Source organism: Patella vulgata, chromosome 2, assembly GCF_932274485.2.
Source record: "Patella vulgata chromosome 2, xgPatVulg1.2, whole genome shotgun sequence".
Classification (NCBI taxonomy): domain Eukaryota; kingdom Metazoa; phylum Mollusca; class Gastropoda; family Patellidae; genus Patella; species Patella vulgata.
Genome location: NC_065880.2, coordinates 67,329,032 through 67,349,824, shown reverse-complemented (window position 1 = coordinate 67,349,824; position 20,793 = coordinate 67,329,032). Strand labels below are relative to the sequence as shown.

The 20,793-nt window shown below is 38.3% G+C and overlaps 1 protein-coding gene across 1 annotated transcript; it reads left to right on the top strand.

The window, feature by feature from the left end:
* Positions 1–13,063: 13,063 nt before the first annotated feature.
* On the top strand, positions 13,064–20,738 carry LOC126811214 (calcium-activated chloride channel regulator 4A). The gene is made up of 4 exons (XM_050536788.2): positions 13,064–13,284; positions 13,603–13,785; positions 19,606–19,854; positions 20,215–20,738. The coding sequence occupies exons 1-4, from the start codon at positions 13,074–13,076 to the stop codon at positions 20,691–20,693; spliced, it is 1,122 nt and encodes a 373-aa protein (XP_050392745.1). The 5' UTR covers positions 13,064–13,073; the 3' UTR covers positions 20,694–20,738.
* Positions 20,739–20,793: the final 55 nt, after the last annotated feature.

Here is a 20,793-nt window from a genome sequence, read left to right as displayed (position 1 = left end):
AACCACCTCACAAATATAATATAGATTAGTTTATCATTAATAGAGATTTATCTATTAAAATAGCTGACCTTAATATACAGTGGTATACTAGATATTTCTAGAGATAAAACTATTATTATATTAATGTAAAATGGAGAATATATTATTTCTAAGTTTAATATTAGGCTTCGTTCTAGTAAGATTAACATACAGTATTACTAGACCAACTAATATTGTTCTAGAGAATAATGGTTACAAGAATATTCTGGTTGCTATTCATCCTAATGTTGCTGAAGATCCCAATCTTATAAACAATATAAAGGTAAGTTTCGTGAAATTTAAATAGGCCTACACTATTATCAGTTCTTTAATAGCAAAGTGATATTGAGCTGTGACTGTATTTAATTAAATGTCAAATCCAGCCACATAAGAAAGTGTTGTACTCTCCTGTTACAGCTCTCAATATGTTCTTCACTATAAAGGACTTTAATATCACTTCAATGTCATTCACGTTGTGTTTTTTTAAAATACCAAAACTCAGGAAAAAAATGTTCTTCGAAAATATAGAAGTTATAACAGCTAGGAATACATATTCAAGACCAAGTCTAAAGAACTGTCTTCTCAGCCGGCGCGCGTTCTGGTCTTTTATAATCCTGATATCTCGTGGACAGCAAGGTATTAATGAATTAATTGATTGGTTGAGTATGCCAGGAATTAGCCAAATAAAGACTATGTAGGCAAGAATGTAAAACTGCTTTTAATATATTTTATGGTTTAACAACGGCTCTGGAATCTGGATGGCATTTTATTTGCGGTATTGGTTGATGTCACAAGTCTGGAAACAAGAGAAATGCGACATACAACTAATATTTTGAAAACAAATTAATTACGCTTTAAATAAATAAGCAGCATAACACAGAGCTATTATGGTATTCTTATTACGTTAGAATTCTAAAAGGCATCAATCTCCGATTATATTGAAGTATGCCTTATTTACATGTGTATTGCTTGAATGAAGAATTCTGTTTAAGTCGAGCGAAGTTCGTTCCGGTGTTTGACGACAAAGTTCCTTTGTATTTTCCTGTATGATTCTGAACTAATTGTAAGTCGGACGGAGACTGGTTAATTATTCGGATAGGACGAAAATCCGAGATCCCGTGTACACATTGGTTTGCACGTAAAATAATCATTGGCAGTTCAATTTTAAAAAAAAAGTTTGCCTAAACGCTGCTGCACGGGCCAAATGTCCCATATTCCCAGAAAAGTAAGACGTTAAATCACCATTTTATTTCGTACATTAATTTATACGTGTCTAAATAAACAACCAATTATTTGCATCCGTAAGTGATCGCCGCGATTATCTCAATATTTTGAGGTGATAACTTTCAAATGAACTACTTATATTGGTCTATACACATATTATAAACGGATACCCTGTCACAGGTTCCACTCCCTACTGATCATCGACGGGAGGAATATTGTAGTGAACGAAAACAGAGACCAGCGGTGAACGTAAAGGTCTGAAAATTGTGGATAGAATGCGCATGTTTATCTGACAATAGTCAGTGTATATTATATTGACGCTATACTCAATTTTATTTCCATGTGTGCTTCGTTAGTGTTCCAGTGTTGAAAAAGGAACTTATCTCTAAATGGTCACAGATCACTAATGATTAATTCTCGTCTCTTAGACCGGCTCTAACTTTTTTTCCAAATTTTCGTTGGGTAACTTGAGATACTTGAGATACATACACAAACTGGAAGTAAAGAGCATTAAACATGCATTTTTCGACCCTACATTTCAACCTAAACAACCTCTCTACTCCTCAAAATCATGAATATTTACCAAAACCTGGCAGAAAATATATTTTCAAACCCTTTTCTTCGATTCAACACCAAAAAGTCAACAAAAATCCCCATGGAAAAGGGAAAGGGAGAGAAAGACTAAATATCACTTTCGCCCTTCATTCGTAGGAATATTTGGTGAGCTGTGTCCAAATAAACATGTTAGATAACTCTGTGGCACCATGCAAGAACCTGATAAGCCACGTGACATTCAATTTAAGAAAAACGCAACTAAAGTCTGTGGTCTATAATTCCAAATCTATGATCTCTATTTGATGTTTTGTGATTTTGATGTGTACAGAGGCATAGTATAAAAATTCTGGATGATAATCAGTCTTGTAACTGCAAACCTTACGGAAACTTTTGGGCAAATATGAATTTCTGAGATAATATTTTTTGAATTTTCCATGCAAAAAACTGATAAGCCACATTGATGAAATCAAATTGAAGGTTTGTTGGCTTTAATCTTATAAAATACGTCATAAATCAACTGAAACAACACATACAAAAGTAAATAAAACGAAATTCCACATATGCAAGGAATATCAAGGGCGGACTCAGCGACCATATGTTTTGTGTGTGTGTGTGGGGGGGGGGGGCTCGGGTGACGAAGCGCTCAACAGGGGATCCAGGTGGCCTACTCCTGACAATTTCGAAAGGTAGAAGCCCAAAAATGCCATTTCCAGTGACCTGAGACAAGAATCCGGTTCTAAAGTGCGCCCACTGGATCGCACCCCGCACCCCTCCCCGCGCTTAAATCCTCCCTTAAATATCAAGCAGTTACGGTCCAATATGCACAAATATCGAAAGGAACCAAGATTTGTTTGTTGGATATGACCATATAAGTCAAATTTCATCAATATGGGATAAAAATTGTGACTTCCAGAGGGTCCACATTCCAAACTTGGTATTACGTACTTTTACACTATTTGCGTACAAGTAGTAGCAATTTTGTCAGGTAGTTTTTACGAAATTCAAACTCAATCATCATTTTGGTAACAGTGATATATTTAAACCTTTTTTAAATTGGATAAAAATTGGGACCACAAGCTAAAAACGTGATTTTTCATACAATCGGGGGTCATAACCCAGGAAATCATGGCCCGATATATGCAAATATCGACAGGTACCAAGATCGTTTTGATATAAACATATATTTTAAGTTTCATCAAGATCGTATAAAAGTGTGACTTCTAGAGGGACCACAACCTTGGTATAACATACTTTTACACTATTTGCAGCCATTTTGCGGGGTTGGATGGCCGAATGGTTAGCACGCGCGTGCTGTATAATAAGGTCTGTCATTGAGTCAACTGGCGGGGTTTCGATTCCTCGGTTGTACGTGACAAGGAGTAGGGTCGCCTGCCCAACCTCGTGGGTTTTCTCTGGGTCCTCTGGTTTACTCCCACTGCTAAAGACCCATACGCGCAAGCGAATTATAGAAATAAAATTGAACCATGTGTTAGTCCTGAAATGACTAAACTTAGTTACGGACCTGGGGGCAAGAATCCATGAAGTTACGATCCGATATGCGCGAATATCAAAAGGAAACAACCCGAGATAAATGACCTTGGGTGTGACTTGTGGGTTATCCGGTTCTTGCATGGAAACGTTGGCACACAAATCCGATCTTATGAGGCTTATCAGGTTCTTGCATGGAATATGCTTATTTTTATATCAGGTTAAAACTATTATAGACTTGGTTATCATGTCAAATATATTCACAGTGTCTTCATGATTACAGTCAAGATGGATACTACCCATCTACGTTCAGTGGCACTCTTATCTCAATTTTGGGGAAAATGTGGGTTATCAGGTTCTTGCATGCTGCCACAGAACTGTGGTTATCTCCTCTTAACTCTAAGTGAATGTCTAGACATTATCACAAAACGACGGATATACAATATTGAGAAAAATAAAATTTCGGTTTTGACCTTTTATTTCCCTAGTTTGGTTTCATTTCATTGAATTGAGCAATATAATTCTTGAATGAGTTACGTATCCACATTAAGAGAATCTAACGACCACCCCAGAACTCTCAATATTAAAGGACAATATTGGTGTCAGGCATTATCACATATGTGATAGAACTGGTTAAACACGTTCCAGATATAATTTCAACACAGAGGTCATTGCTACGATAGATGTGTAATGACGATTTCAATAAAGGGAAGTGACGAACACAACAGGAAAACACTAGTTATTCTTCCATATAACTGACTGAAGTGACGAGCGATAACAAATACACGGGCGAATTTCTGCTCACTAATAATTCCTTCGAAGACCAAAAGTTGTTATATAAGACTTTCGGAGGATATCTGACAATTCAAAGAAATAATTGACTGTCACTAGATATGGGAAAACGAGAAGAATATAAAAAGTCCGTGCATTACCATGTTTTTATTAAGTATAGAATGAATAAAAACCAGGGTTGACAGTTGTCAGCTAGGTTTAGGACTCTGGTAAGGGCATGGTATTCTTCCTAATTTCGACCGAACTAATATATTATTACTCAAATCCTGAGGGCAAATGATAAGCTCTGCCCCATTTCCGTATAATGATTACGTCGATAACGCGTCCACCGCTCCTTTCACATCGCGTTTAGAGATCGGCAGATCTTGTTTCACTTTATGATATCACAAACTTATAACAAAATATTGTGTTTACTAAAACTGCCCCGTTTAGTAACAATGTTTATAGTGGGGACTTTGTTCTTGTTTTTAGCAAATGTTTATAGATGCCTCTGCTTATATGTACATTGCCACGTATTACCGAGCATATTTCCAACAAGTCACCATATTGATACCAGCTACTTGGAAAGATGATCCTTCTTACCAAAAAGCTACAACACAGCTATATGATAATGCTGATATTGAATTCGCCTCACCAAATCCACTACACAGCGCCGCACCCGGACCTTTCTCTCGAAGTTATAGTGGTTGTGGTTCTCCTGGTATTCGTATACATCTAGCTCCTGATTTTCTTACCGACAGAAACATACAAAGGACATTAGGACCAATAGGTATGTTATATTGGAATACCCAGTAATGTGATGAAAGTAGAATGTACTACCGTTATAAACTCTCGGATTAAAAAAAAAAAACCTTCGGAATTCATCGAGTCCATTCTCTCGCTTATCATAGCCGTCTGGAAGGCTTATTTGGTCATCTTCTGTACATTATTGTTGCGTCACATTGTCCATATTGGGAGGGGGGGGGCATATTCAACATTACTTTTTATTGATTACATATGATATCAATCAGAACCGAAAAATACACGAACATCGGGGTCAAATTGTCATCTAACCTGGAATGACAACTTACATAAACGTACACCATAAATTTTGAGCACGTTATCTCTATTCGCAACATTGTAATGGAGGCTAACGAATGTGAGCGAAGCGCGAGACGAGCCAGTCGCGTAACGTACATGACGTTCGAGTGAAGGCTCGGAAATGCGTTTCTTGCAGCTCTTGGCTACCCTTCTCGTCACCACCGTTGAGCCGTTCTCTCTTTTTTGGGTGGTTAGTCGAAGGGAGCGGGGCGCGAGACGCGTAACGTACATAACGTTTGAGTGAAGACTCAGAAGTGCGCTTCTTACAGCTCCGGATATAGCCGCTAGTTTGAGGGGCAGGATGGTGCCCGAGACCGTGTACCCGCTTCACGCAGTGGAGACAGTGGAGCGAGGCCGGACGGGGAAACACTGTTATAGCTTCGTTATAGATACTAAGTCGAACCATCGATCGATCGAGATACAAAGTCGATCGATCGAGATACAAAGTCGATCGATCGAGATACTGAGTCGATCGATCGAGATACTAAGTCGATCGAGGTAATTTGGGAAAAATAAAGTCATTGGCTGTCCTTTTCTAGCCACCGTACATTTAGGCTTTATTATATTTACAATTAAAATGTTGTATTCAAACAGATCGAGTTCTGGTGCATGAATGGGGACGTTTCAGATGGGGTGTTTTTGATGAATACACAGAAGATGGTGAACAACAGTTCTATTTTTCGCCTACGACAGGAAAGTATGAAGCCGTACGTTGTAGTATGAGCATGTCAGGTCGGATATATAGAGTTGAGAATGGTTCTATAAGTTATTGTAGACAACTTGACAACATAACTGGTCGATATCCTGACGATTGTCTTTTCTCACCATATGATAGAGGACCTCGAGCTGAAGATGTCGAAGCTTCAATCATGCACAAAACAATGGTCAAAGGAGTAAGTATATTAAATGCCTTGTTACTATACCAATAGCGGCAATTTTATGTTTAAATAATTTAGTTTGTATGTTCCTGGGTGATTTACATAGATGATTATCCCGCATCTTAAATCGGTTCACAATTTTGGAAAGTAAAATGTATGATTTGCAAAAATAATTGAAAAATCTTGATGATCATATTTGGGTACTTGATCATAGTGGGAGATTTAAATAGAACATCAAAATTCATATAGGACGCATGAACTGTTCACGGTAAAGCACTGCACTTGAACTAAGAAAGCTCCCCTGAATTGACCGAATGATGTACATCAAACGGTGATACACTGGATACTCCAGATACTGTAGCCGTACTGATTGAATCGGAGCAAATGAAAGATAGGATAATAGAGTTAGAAACTAGATGCATGAGGGATAACATATACCTTTCGGGGATATCGAAGTGGCTATTCTCCTACTTATTTATTGTTTTTAAACAAAAGGTTATGCTGGAGATACATTAAACCCCTCACTGTACAGTACCAATTCGTTTTAATTTCCTTTCGTTGAATTTGTAACACTTTAACGGGATCAATTTTACGTGACTTCTGGCTAGTTTTATCAATAGGTCGTGTTCTAACAACCGATGAAAACGCATCGGACACTGACTTATACATAAATTCACTAAAGCCATGCACATTACCTTAGTCGGCTAAACAGGTGGTCTTAATCCACCATTACCATAAAAATGAAGTGAAATAAATACATAGTATTAAATAGTTTAAGTCAACATGTGACATCTGCCTCTCAAAAGAGGTACGTAATACTCTAAATTTCTCTATTATATAATGTGTATTTACAACAGATAGACTGGAGGGGCCCCCTACTCTAGGGAGTCCTCGTAGGTAATCTCCCACCCGGCGGGATACATTTTAGGAAAAAAACTAACTGTAAAGCGTGTGGCAATCTTACCAATTCATAAAAAACGACATAAATTCAAGACTAAAATGGGCCCGAAAACTACGTGAGAACATTAACTTCTCTAGGGGTCCCCGACCTTATCATACGCACAGGCTCAGTCTAAGTCCACCCCAAAAATCTCAAAGATCGTAAGGAATGGGGAAAATAGGGTTATGTCTTAAAATTAAGTATAAACAACGGAGGGGTCTAAATGTATATTAATGCCTGTGAATCAAAACGTAGGTATGGTGTTGTCTATTCTTTACTTTATTTTATACCGTTGTCAAACAGGTCAGGCTTTGAAATGCTGTAGTATTAAGTTGATAAAATATTCTATCTAAATGCATTACTGAAAATCAGTTTTACGTTGAGTGTTTTAAATTACACAAATAAACTAACGATAGTTCGTCAAGGAGCATGATCTTGTTCGTAAAAAAATCATTATTTGCAAATATCCATTAACAGTTATTCTAATTTTCAAGCAGTATACTGCAGTGGTTTAGTTGATGTTTTAAACATTGAATTTGAATATGTATTTCTTTAATTCGAAGAAAGGGGTTTATGAGGCCTATGCGCTTAGTGTCAAAATTAATATAAAAAGTTGAATTGCTGTCATTTATTTTCACATTTACATTCTTTTTCACTACAGATAAAATATTTTTGCGACGACAACCCTTTAACACCTAAAAAGAAGCACAACTTCGAGGCACCTAATAAGCAGAATCGTTTATGTGGACAAAGAAGTACATGGACTGTTATAATGGAGAGTCCCGATTTTAAAAGTAACAATAATCCACCAAGAGCAGGAATCGACACAACTACAACATTTACTGTTGTCAAGGCAGCGAAAACTAGAAGACTTGCGATCGTTCTTGATACATCGGGGAGTATGATGGTAAGTGAGCCGAACGCTATACAGAAACATATAATTGTAATTTTCACCCAAAACCCAAATAACTACATGTAGTTTATTTTCCAGAAATTTTGCGATTCTTACTCTCAGTCGACCTTCCTCTATGGCACGATTTGCTGCATATGCATATCTGTGCAACAGGATTTTGGGACCCTGAATGCTACCCATTGTGCCGTTCTTCTGGTTCTTGTTCCTGGGTCCTTCGAAAATGCTGAAGGCTCAGCGAATTCAAGTCCGATCGATATGAAACTTGTGAATCGATTGTCGGAATTCTTTTTTTGATAGGTGTCACAATTGCAAGATGGCTGCAATGGCGTCATGCTTGGTCCCTGGTGCAAATAGTAGGCTCGTACATGTTGTTTCTAAAGAGCATAAAAAGTGTATCCTTTGGAACTTTCTTGTGACTTTCTTTCACACCCATCGAACACTCTTTGCGCACTGTTGTGTGAGCAGTCCGCTGGCTCACTAGCAGGAATACTCGAGATGGATCCCGGTGTGGGCCGAGAAAGTTACCCGGGTTTATCCAGCCTATGTCAGTGGTGAAGGGCGGGGACCTTGTAATGAACAGCGTCTAGTCATGTACAAAAGAAAACCCTTGGCTGATTGGAATCGAAGAAGAGTAGACGGTGATGCCGCTGTCCGGGCGAACTGTCCCCCATAGCACACTGCATTGCGTATACATGTCTCCATCAACCCACTCGTGATCAATAAGTGCATATTTAGGTTGTTTGGCATGTGAATATGCATGTTGCCTCGATGTTGCATATTCGGAATTTGTTTAACTGAAGTACAGTATTTGTTGGGTTTTTTTTTGACTTTTCCCCTAATCATAAAGAACTCTCTAGATTTACAACAGGAGTGGTGCTCGGATAGTTCATATTAATCAAGTAGCCCGACAACATAGGGATGGGGAAGTGGGCCCCTTCATCGGCCCATACTAAACATGTTCATACTGCCAGGGCCAATTTAGACATTTTCTCTTGTTCAACCTCGAAATTTTTCAAAATTATTAATATGGACGATTAAGCTTGTAAATGTACATGCTTGTGTTACATCATACACGTGCGCCTATATTAATGTGTGTAGCTAGATGTGTAGTACACACATGATATCTAGCTAGATGTGTAGTACATTCTTAATCATTTATAGTCCTATCACTGTTCTATATCTGTGTACCAGTCTATTCGAGGGGTTCTATTTTTCTAGGGATCGTGGTGGGTAAGACGCTGGCTCGCTAGCCTGGAGGTCAGGTGTATCGATCCTTGCATTGGCCGAGAAAGTTCATCCAGATTTTCCGGCGTGGTTCTCCCTTGTCAGTGATGCAGGACGGAGGGCCTGACAATGACAGCTGTCCAGTCGTTCGGACGGGACGTAAAACCGAGGTCCCGTGTATATATTGGCGTGCACGTAAAAGATCTGTTGACAGTTGGAATTCGATATAAGAGTAGGCCGTAGTGCCGCTGTCGGGCCAAATTTCCCTCATAGCACACTGTATGGCGTATGCCCGTCTACATTAGCCCAGTCAGTGGTACAGGACGGCGGGCCTGACGAAACACCGAGGCCCTGTGTACACATTGACGTGCACGTAAAAGATCCCTTAACAGTTGAAATTCGATATAAGAGCAGGCCATAGAGCCGCTGTCCGGGCAAAATTTCCCCCACAGCACACTGTATGGCACATGCCCGTCTTCATTAGCTAAGCCGGAACTGAACAGTAGGACGTTAAATCCCATTTCATTTCATTTTCCCCAAAATATATTATATAGGATGATGATGCAGTTGATCGACTAAGACAAGTTACCGCTGATTACATTCATACTGGTATTGATACTAACAGTCAAGTAGGACTAGTGGTTTTTAATGATAAAGGTAAAATAATTCACCCAATGACAACTATTAAAACACATAGTGATAGAGATAGATTAAAAGACAGTTTGCCTACAGCTACACGAGGTGCTACCAGCATTGGATCGGGTATTCACAAAGCCATCCAGGTAAATTTTTATTGGACTTAAATTGTAATATTTCAAAGACATTTAGACTAGTCAACTGAATACTGATAATAATTTTTAAATAATTATATTGAAATATAGCCGTTTCTAACGGCTTGGAATTTAGCGATTATGTTTTTTCGAAGCTAACTGTAGACGGACAATGTAGGCTAAGTTTCGTACGGTGCTGTCTATGCGTGAACCAAAACTCATGACGCTGCAAACTAATCCTCTTGGGTAAAAGCACTCAGAAAACCTCAGCAGACGCCGGTACTTACGTACCCTACATGTAGCCTCGACTGTATGGCGGTAAAAGATATGTAGCTACGTCCACACAATTGTGATATGGCTACTTATTAGGAAAAGTTGTCATTTGTTTAAAGAAAATCGGATAAAAGTACATAACAAAGAATATACAGTTTCTTGAGATAAAACACTCTTCACGGGCGCCTTCATGGGCGCAGCCATTTTAAATCCGGTAACTTGAAAGTAGTTCCAATGGCGGAATTCGCCATAGAGCCGAGGTCAGATGTATAGGGTGTCGAGATTTGTCGAGTCGGGAAAAAAGCTGATATCCATGTACACAAGGTTTCCGAAGAGTTTGGTTGACTACAATTTCGGACCATAAAAGATGTTAAAAGCGAAACGAAATGATGAAGCCGACTAGGGCAACAGACTATATTAGAGACCTTTATATCTTAGCACCTTCAACTATTCTGTTTGTAAAAGAAATATACGAAATGAGTAAAAGATGTAAAGAAACTAATGACTCTTTTCAATCACAAAATAGCTGTTATCCAGTAATGGCAAAAACTCCAGCGGTTCAGAAATTTTGGTGTTAACAGATGGCGTGGAGACGACAAATCCAAAAATTGATGGCGTATTATCAAATTTAAGAGAATCTGGAGCAATTATGACAGTTCTAGCATTAAACCAACTATCTGACGAGAATTTAACACATGCCGCGCATTCTACAGGTAAATCAAAGTCAAATATATATATATATATCAGGTTTTAATTAATATTCACGATTTTGGAGCAGAATGATAGGTATGGTATATACGACGATACAGTATGCTAATTCCGGTTTCTCAAATTGCCACACCGATGTTTCATCTGTGGTAGAGACAACGAAAATTGGGGAAAACTTACCACCGGTAAAAGTGACTTAAATTACCGTTTTAGTCAATGAATTTTTTTTATGGTGATCTGTAGTCGGTTAGCTTATACCGCTTACAAATAAGGTCTGTCTGTTCGATGGAAGGATAAATCAAGACCTACCAGCGTGTCTACAGCCAATTAGAATTCAATGAATAGGCAAGTTACACAGTTTTCAAATAAATATAAACATAAGGAAATCTTTACTGTTTTAAATTTAAAAAAAAAAATGCTTTAGTATTTTCTTTTATTGCAAAGGTGGCTATGCATATTTTGACAATAACCAAGATCAATCGACGACACTCATTGACGCATTATTCAAACTGAGACAAAATCCAACATGGACAAAAGAAAATCGGGCTTTACAGGTAAATTCTTTTTAACGTAAGAATGTACAGTATACCATATTATAAAGAAAAATGTGACAATAAACTAAATTTGTACATGCATTTAAATATATCAATATATCTATAGTCAATTTCGTTTCCTTTTATTTTTGGTGCTGTGCTGAAATAAAATGAAAGACAATTTAATGTGCATGCAGTGTTCTATGGGGATATTTTGCCCGGACAGCGGAGCTACGGCCTACCCGTATTTCAAATTCCAACTGTCTTATAAGGTTCTTTCACGTACATGCCATTGTATACACTGGACCTCGGATTTTCGTTTCTTCATGTACCCTGACAGGGAAAACCGCGTCGGAAAATCACGAGGAACTTTCTCGGCCAAAATCGGGAGCAAATCGAGACCCCATGGGAGTGAGTTACCGGTGTTGGCCGAGAAAGTTCATCGGGATTTTCCTGTACCACTGACAAGGAAAACCCGTGTCGGAAATCACTAGGAACTTTCTCTGCCAAAATCGGGAGCAAATCCGAGAGCCCCTGTGAGTGAGTCACCGGTGTTGGCCGAGAAAGTTCATCGGGATTTTCAAGGATGTCAGAGGTGCAAGAAGGAGGACCTGACAACTGTCTAGTCGTTCGGATGGGACGGAAAATCGAGGTCCCGTGTACACATTGGGGTACACGTAAAATATCCCTTGGCAGATGGAATTCGATATAAGAGTAGGTCGTAGTCGGAGCAGAACAGTAGGACGTTAAATCCCATCTAATTTAATTTCATTTCACTTATTGATCGATAAAGGTATGTTGTGTTATTGCTGAGGGTTGTGAGAAATGAAACCCAAAGTACACTAAAAAAAAACCTCCAAATAGCGGTCTATTTAAAGCAAACATTAAAGGAATAATAAATAAAATGTTACACGGTGTCTCTTGAGTCCGATAATTTAAATTGCTTTCGATGAAATGTATGGTAAGGTACGAAACTATCATTGTAGTTTTAATGAGCTGAACATAATTAAAATGTTTATATGTACAGATTATGAGTCGAGCCGACAACATTTTATCTGGCGAAAAAATGACAGGGCATGTGTCAGTCGATGAAGATGTTGGAAGAAAGACTGTGTTTACTGTCATGTATTCTAAGATAGAACCCACTATAATTATAACATCCCCATCAGGTCGAATTTATAATAAAAGATACCCAGAATATAAAGCTGATGATAAATATAATACAGTCAGAATAGAGATACCTGAAATTGCCGAGGTAAATATAATTCCACGTGTATATCTAGATTGGATGTATTTAATATATAAAATGGATGGGTTAAATCTAAACTAAATAGATAAAATATCTAAACTAAATCGATAAATTTTTAAACCAAGTGGATTAAATATACTCAGAGGAAAAAGTTTCGCGACACCCCTATTTGAATATAGTGCTAGTATTTAATCAGATATGTTAGCTTGTTTATGTTCTGGAACATATTCAAACTTCCTATACTGTCTCGGGGGACACTGGACAAGGAAAGGAAGACAAAAACTGAAGTTTCTGCGCCAGGAGGCCGTTGCTACCCAACATATTTGGTCCATAATTATATTATTTTTCAAAATCTCTTTTAGAGTGGATTGTGGTTCTATAATATCATAAATAATAAACACCAAGAAACGTCGCAGAAGATATCTATAATGGTGACCAGTGAACCTGTTGATGACAATCGTGAACCAGTTAAAATTAATGGCATTCTATCGTCTGCTTCTGTCATAGGGCCTGGTGCGTTAATTATTCACGCAGAAGTAACAAAGGGATCTCTTCCAGTAACAGGAATGACTGTTACAGCCACCATAGATCGACCATTCACAGACCCTGTTTCAATACAACTACTAGATAACGGTGCAGGTAGATAAATTAGACTGTCTGTATCTATTGCAGTATCCACACAGATCATTCCAATGTGTGGGATAATCCAAATTACAAGGTTTCTGTAATTATGCAAATTACACTAAATTTAGGCATATACTTAACATGTTGACGTACCCAGGTTTGTAACTATGCAAGAACTGGGACTCTAGGCTATAATGTAGCGGTATCGAATGGGGGAGATGATACACAATAGCTTAGGTAATTAAACCTAACTTCTAACGTAGCCTAAAAAAAAGCAACATTCATTAGGCCATTAAATGGTATAAATAGAGTATTATTATATCTTTATTTTAGGAGCTGATATAAATAAAAATGACGGTGTTTATTCTCGATATTTTACGCAGTACAGTAATACTGGTATATATAGCGTTAAAATAGAAGTTAGTGCTACTGTTGGTCAAGGTATGGTCAGAAAAACACTTCCTCGTGAAAAACAGACGGAATCATTAATAATAGATACGGATTCTAGCCTAACAGGTAATGACTTAAAAAAAAACCCACTATATCTACGAATTTAAGGACATTTGAAGCTACATTCGTGTGGTTTAATTGTCAATGGCGAGACATTAAGTAATATATTGATATTGTCCGAGGGGTATATGTAAGGGTTAACGACTGAGAAAGAGCGGTTTAAGTTAGATGAACATCCGAGCTCGTGCAGAGAACGCACAGCGTTTGAAGTGTTCAATGTACGAGAGCGGGTGTTTATGTAACTTGAACCCGAGGTCCAGGTCGATAACTGACTTACACACTGAATTCTTTGTTTGTATAAGAAGTTAATTGAACGGTTACGAGAGAGAAGCAAGTTTATCACAGGCACTTTATCACACAAATCGTTATACTAATTCGTCTATAACCGGCATCAATACATTATTTTGCACGTATACCTGTTTATTTACGATGCATACACATCAGATTAAGACCATTCCAATGTCAGGTTTTTGAAACACAATTTTAAGAAATTTGGGTTGGGATACGTATAAATGTATTTTAAGCCTATTTGTTGATTTCAGGTTTTCGACACTTTTTTATGTGTCCACATGTCGTATATTGTTGTCGCCCCCGTTCGCCTGCCCGACTTCCACGCTCTGAAGGCTAAACAATTATGGTCATGAGAAGAAGAATCCTATTGAATATTAATGATTTCCAATAATTACTTCCAGCTTTATGGCCCTTGACATTTAATGTTTTGAATACTAAACCTTAAAGTAGCTAAGTCTCTAACTCAATAGCATCCAAAGTCTTACACGTTGAAAATGCGAATTATTTGTCAATTCAAATCAACATTGATCTTGTGATCTTGCCAGGAAAGGGCAGGCTTCTGATATCCAATATTTAAGACAAAATAAATATTTTACCATTGGTACACGAATCGTGTACCATAGTGGGTTTAGGCGTCATTTGCAACAAGTGACAAGAAAGAACGAGGCTAGACATCTTCAACTGGAGAGCCTGCTGAATAGACTGGAATAACCAGACGCTGGAAATTGCTATAGGGTTGAGACATATGCCTTATTTCGCTGGACATAACTGATTTGAAATTAGAGTCAAAGCGGAAACAATTGAATGTAAATCAGTTTATATACAATCAGATTACATTATTATATGCGTTGCGACCCATTTGGGTCAATTTCTAGGTCCCAAGTATAAGCGATTTAGCTCCTTTAATATAGACCAGAACTATAAGCCAAACAAGTATGACAATCTTAATGGGTCGTTATTCGTAATTGGATTTTAGACCGCCCACCATTTCTATCCTTGACACCACTACTAAGCCTTCTACCAGCTGCAGACGATCACTCAGACTTTCTACGACGAGACCACACAGCTACAAACGTAAAGATGAGAAGGTTTCATGGTACCTACCACCTGTGATGGAAAAGACCATGGTTATTGGATCCTCTAACCTGGCAAGGACAGTATACTTTCTCGGGGAATGGGAGATCCATAGCTATTCTGGAGCCTAGATCTGCTACATCAAACAGATCCTACAGAAATACATGAGACCTGCACCCGAGGAAATGGTTATACACGTCGGACTCAACAGCAGGGTGGAAGCTGGACCAAGGATACACGAACCAGACTCTTTACCACACAGATCCCCACTTCTTCCCGATTCCGACTAGACAAACAGATCGCCTACCAAAACATCAACAGCTACAACCAATTGATCTCCACTGTATCTCCACCAAACGCCACCACACTACCAAACTTCAAGGGCAAAGCAGAATTGAAGGGAAATGACGCCATTGACTGCCGGACGACTTAGCTGCTGTGGGCGTATGTTTCGTTGCCTAGCAATCTATCTTTAAAATCCACAACAGGCCAATGGATAATGTAATGTTATTCATTTGGTGTGAATGGGGTATTAAATTATTTATTGTTTTAACTGCATATATTTTAACACCTACTTTTCCTCAAATGATCACCTGTGTATGTGCTAAAACAACACATTACAGGTTGATCAGTAACTTGAACACCCAATCTGATTAAAACACAGATCCTATTCCGTTTCGTTTTTTATAGTTCAAAATTTCGTTTTACTTGTTCTTTACTACACTAGGATCTGGAAGAGTTGTTATATAATCCGCGTTCTGGGTGATGTGCGAGATTAGCCAATGAAACGGTCTGTTACGGCGAATTTTTGATGTGATGTGCACGGAACTTTGGGTAAACCACTATAAACGTCAACACTGATTGATGTGAGAGATTAGCCAATGAAACGGTCTGTTACGGCGAGTTTTTGGCGTGAGGTGCACAGAACTTTGGGTAAACCACTAGAAACGCCAACGCTGATTGATTAATCAATGCCATAAGGTCAAAATCCGCCCGTATGATAACTGACGCGACCATGAAACACTTAAAATACCGAAACTATCCCGCACGTGCATGTCAATGTAATCGTCACGCGAGTCCAATATTTCGTCTACGATCTAATGTACAATTGGCACGTTGCCAGTACCGTTATTTGAACTATATGATACGCCACATTTAAAGAGAGAGTGTGTGTGTGGGTGTGTGAGAGAGAGAGAGAGAGAGAGATGAGAGAGAGAGAGAGAGATGGGGTTTAACGTTCACTCGACACAAACTGGGTCATTTCGGGACTAACACATGGTTCAATTTTATTTCAATAATTCGCTTGCGCGTAGGGGTCTTTAGCAGTGGGAGAGAGAGGGAGAGAGAGGGTTTAACGTTCACTCGACACAAACTAGGTCATTTCGGGACTAAGTTCCCACCTATAATTTATCAGAGAGGAATTGTAAAAATAGAATAAATCGCAGATTCAAGTCAAGTCTTGTAATTTTCCCGATTCAAGTCAAGTCCTGTAATTTTCCCGATTCAAGCCAAATCCTGTAATTTTCCCGAACAAGAAATAAAAAGCAGCACCTTATTGTTATTTGGTCATTAATATTTACTCTTTAAAGATGCATTATGTAAGATTTAGATGTTTTTGTTAAAATAGATGTTGAGCAATGAAAATATTGAAGATTTCAGTCAAATTACTTTATTCTGAGCGAAGTTATGAGTGTTCGAAGTTTTCACGTGAAAGTATCGACTGTCAAATACCATTGCTATGACAATAAACAAAGTCTCCATTATCCATTTTATCATCAAATTATTAACTGGCGAGTCCGTTCTAATCCATCCAGTCTAGTTTAAACAATATTTTATTCAATAAACTGAACTGGATTGAACAACAGGCAAACATCTATATAAGTTCTCTCCAAACATATAAAACAGTTATATCTTATGTTTACAATAGACAATGGTGGACATATGTATAGACAAACATATACTCAGCCAAATTAAAAACTTGACACTCGGGATTTTTGGGACTAGATTTTTAATATTTGGTTTAAGGCAACTATTTTAGTGTTATGTTGTGCACAGACGACCTTGACATCAACAGAAAGCAAGAATACGTCTCGCCGAAACTCCTTGACATTGATAACGTTCGTGATGTCACAGTACCCCCCAAAATGAAATTCACAGACTTGGAGAACAATCGGAATAAAGTGTTTAGTAACGGGTGTGGCCCCTCTAGCGTCTCGTACTGCCACACAACGTCTTCTCGTGGATCTCAGAACATTAGTAAACACTACCCGAGGAAGACGTCGCCACTGCTCAGCAAGAGCATGTTGAAGGTCCTGCAACGTCAGTGGTGGATTCACTTGCTGACGAACACGTCGACCCAGTTCGTCCCAGATGTGTTCAATAGGATTAAGGTCGGGGCTAAGCGACGGCCAATCCAGGACTTGGGACACCGGCATTTCTTAAAAAATTCTGGGTAGCAATTGCTGTATGGGGTCGAGCATTGTCCTGTTGAAACGTTAGTCCAGGCCCATGTCTCTGCATAAACGGAAGAAGAACAGGTTGCAAAATCTGATCCCTGTACTGGACAGCATTTAAGTTCCCTTGGACAACAACAAAAGGAGAACGTCCTTGTGCACAAAAAGAACCCCAAACCATGACGCTGCCGCCACCAAATCGATCAACTTCTTTGACGCATACTTGAGCGTAACGTTCACCTCGTCTGCGGTACACTCGGGCCCTGCCATCGGCAAATCTCAAAGTGAATCGAGATTCGTCACTAAAGACAACCGAATTCCACTGTCTTTGAGTAAATCTTATGTGTCTCGTGGCCCACACAAGTCGGTTACGGCGATGAAGAGGTGTCAATATTGGTTCATTATAGGGCCTCCGAGCTCGAAGACCAGCAGCCTGCAAGCGATTTCGAACAGTTTGTGCAGTTACCCTTCCACCAAACATCTATCTACTTGTGGAGGTTGCAGTGACAAATCTGTTTTCCTAAGATGACGTAATCGTATTGCTTGATCTTCCTGGAGTGACGTCACACGTGGCGCTCCCACCCTTGGGATGTCGGCAATAGTTCCAGTTTGAAGCACTCTCATTCTAAGATTATTGTCTGGCGTGAACAATTAAAGGCTCTTGCAACAGTGACCACAGACTGACCAGCATAGAGCCTACCTATAGCAAGGCGCGGCATTTTCTAACAAAGATGAAAATAACTATTTTAATTTGTTTTTCCCGTTCAAGTTACGTGTGCGTGTTCAGTTTAAGCAAACTTGCATCGATTGACCTCACGAGTTTGTGTTTGCACGTGTTTTTCAGGTTTTTCATCTTTATATGCTCAAAAGTCACGTGATCCACGTGACTTTACAATTTTATGAAATTAAAGGCTTCTTACTACTTACTATCGTTAGAAACACTTTAAAATTTATTTGACTTACCAGAAAAAAAATTTGTTGAAATTCATCAGTGTCAAGTTTTTAATTTGGCTGAGTATATATACATGTCTTGGAGTCTAATCGTAAGGTATAACATTTTCATTTTAGATTATGAAATTTATATAAGATAAAAAGTATTGCATATTGTAAATAAAAAATTAAATGTTAAAGTGTTAAAATCTCTTGCTATCTTTAATGTATTTTTGCACTATGTTAAATATGTTAAAATTGGTATCATTTGAAAGGTTGGGGTTGCCATATAGATTATGGTCTTGTTATGTTAAAGATGAATTGTGTAAGAATTAAAGATAAAGAGTTGACCGTTCTTACTATAATAGTTTAAAAGTAGATAATGAAAACTGAATATTGAAAATTTCAGTCAAATTACTTCTGTGCGAAGTTATGGGTGTTTGGTGCATGTATATTTGGACAAACCAGGACGACAAGCACACCTAATTAGCATACCAGAAATTCGGCTGAAATATAATCAAAATCGTTTGATCATATCTGAACGACCTAAAAAGTACCACCCAGGCAACTGATCTACCAATTTGGTTATAATCTATTGAGCAAACGTCCAAAACACCTAAATTTGTCCAATCATTTTGCCCCGTCCCGTTTTATCTGGACCGAGTCAAGCAACTTTTTTTTAACAAAACACTTCTCAGGTAATATATTAACCAGTTCGACAGTTTGTATTTTGACCCATTGGTATTCTGATTCTGTAATTTAAACTATAAAAGTAATTTGTTGTCCAATTAACATCTTGTCCCGCGTAGTTTCACATTGTCAGTGGTGCAAGACGGGGGTTCTGGCAGTGTCTAGTCATTCTGATGGGACAAAAAGTTAGGTCCCGTGAATGCGTTGGCGTGTACGTAAAAGAATCCTTGGCCCTGTTGGAATTCGAATTAAGAGTAGGCCGTAGCGTAGCTGTCCGGGAAAAATGTCCCCTATAGTACACTGCATACTGTATGTCCGTCTTCATTATCCCGGTTGGTTTAGAAACGTTAGAAATTCTATTCATTATTATTTTTTTTTATGTATATAGTTAGAACTAGAAGACAGACATCAAAAGAACCGTTGATGGTGTATATCAGTCGTTCTACTACAGCTGGTTCCTTTCTTTATAAAAACATGGCGCCTAGTGCTGCTTTACCGTACCCATCAGAAAATATTATTAGTGATATTTTGCCGCCAGCAAGAATAACAGATTTAACAGTACTTAAGACATCACATACAGATCAAACGATTGTGTTATCATGGACAGCGCCTGGTGACGATTTTGACATTGATACAGGTAAAAAAATATTTTTAAAAAATGATAAGTAATAAAGATGTATATTCCAAAGATCGACTCTTACTATTCAATTTTGAATACCAAATTCACGTGCGTACGGATGTCATTGACTATCAAACTTTCTAGGAGAACACGCATATTCTTTCTAAACCATGACTAAAGGGGAAATCCGGTCCTTGCCAAAATAGGGGACCTGTCATCCAGTGTAAACATACCAACAAGAGATTCTCGGGGATTTATTATTCCAGTTCCCTACATATCGCCAACAAAAATATTCTTTGTTGTTGCCTTAAGTTACTAATATTTGTTGTACTTTTACATAGAAACATTTCAGGATAAAAATGTTTATCTTTTAAATAGCTTCCAGCTATGATATAATGATGTCACATGATGTTCAAGATATGGTAAATCATCAAAACACATGGAAATATATTTCACAGAATGATATCTTACATGGAAATCTGAAAACACCAAAAGTAGCCGGGGTGTCCGAAATCTTTGTTTTAAAAGTTCCCTTTATTCCTGGAGAGAAAGTTGCCTTGGTGTTTTCTGTTAGAGCGGTTGATAAGCAGGGAAACTTGGCGGAGAAATCTAACTTTGTTACCACGGCGTTTGGTTACCTACCAGATTATGTCAGCAAAGAATACCAACCAATCATAGAAACTGTTACAGAGAGTCCTGATTTACCGCCACCTAAAGAAATAAATGTCCTTGTTGGCATTGTGGGAAGTCTTGCTGTTGCCCTGTTTTTAACAATCATTCTATCTCTACTTCTACAAAAATTTGGTTCCTCAAAATCATCAGACATTACAAAACGTGACAAATCTTGCGTTGTATAAAGAATTTATCCGTGTTAAAAGTTAAATCAGTGCTTTACTCTACGTTCACAATGTAGAACAGTTTCGTGTGAAATTGAGGTGGTTTTTTTTTTGGGGGGGG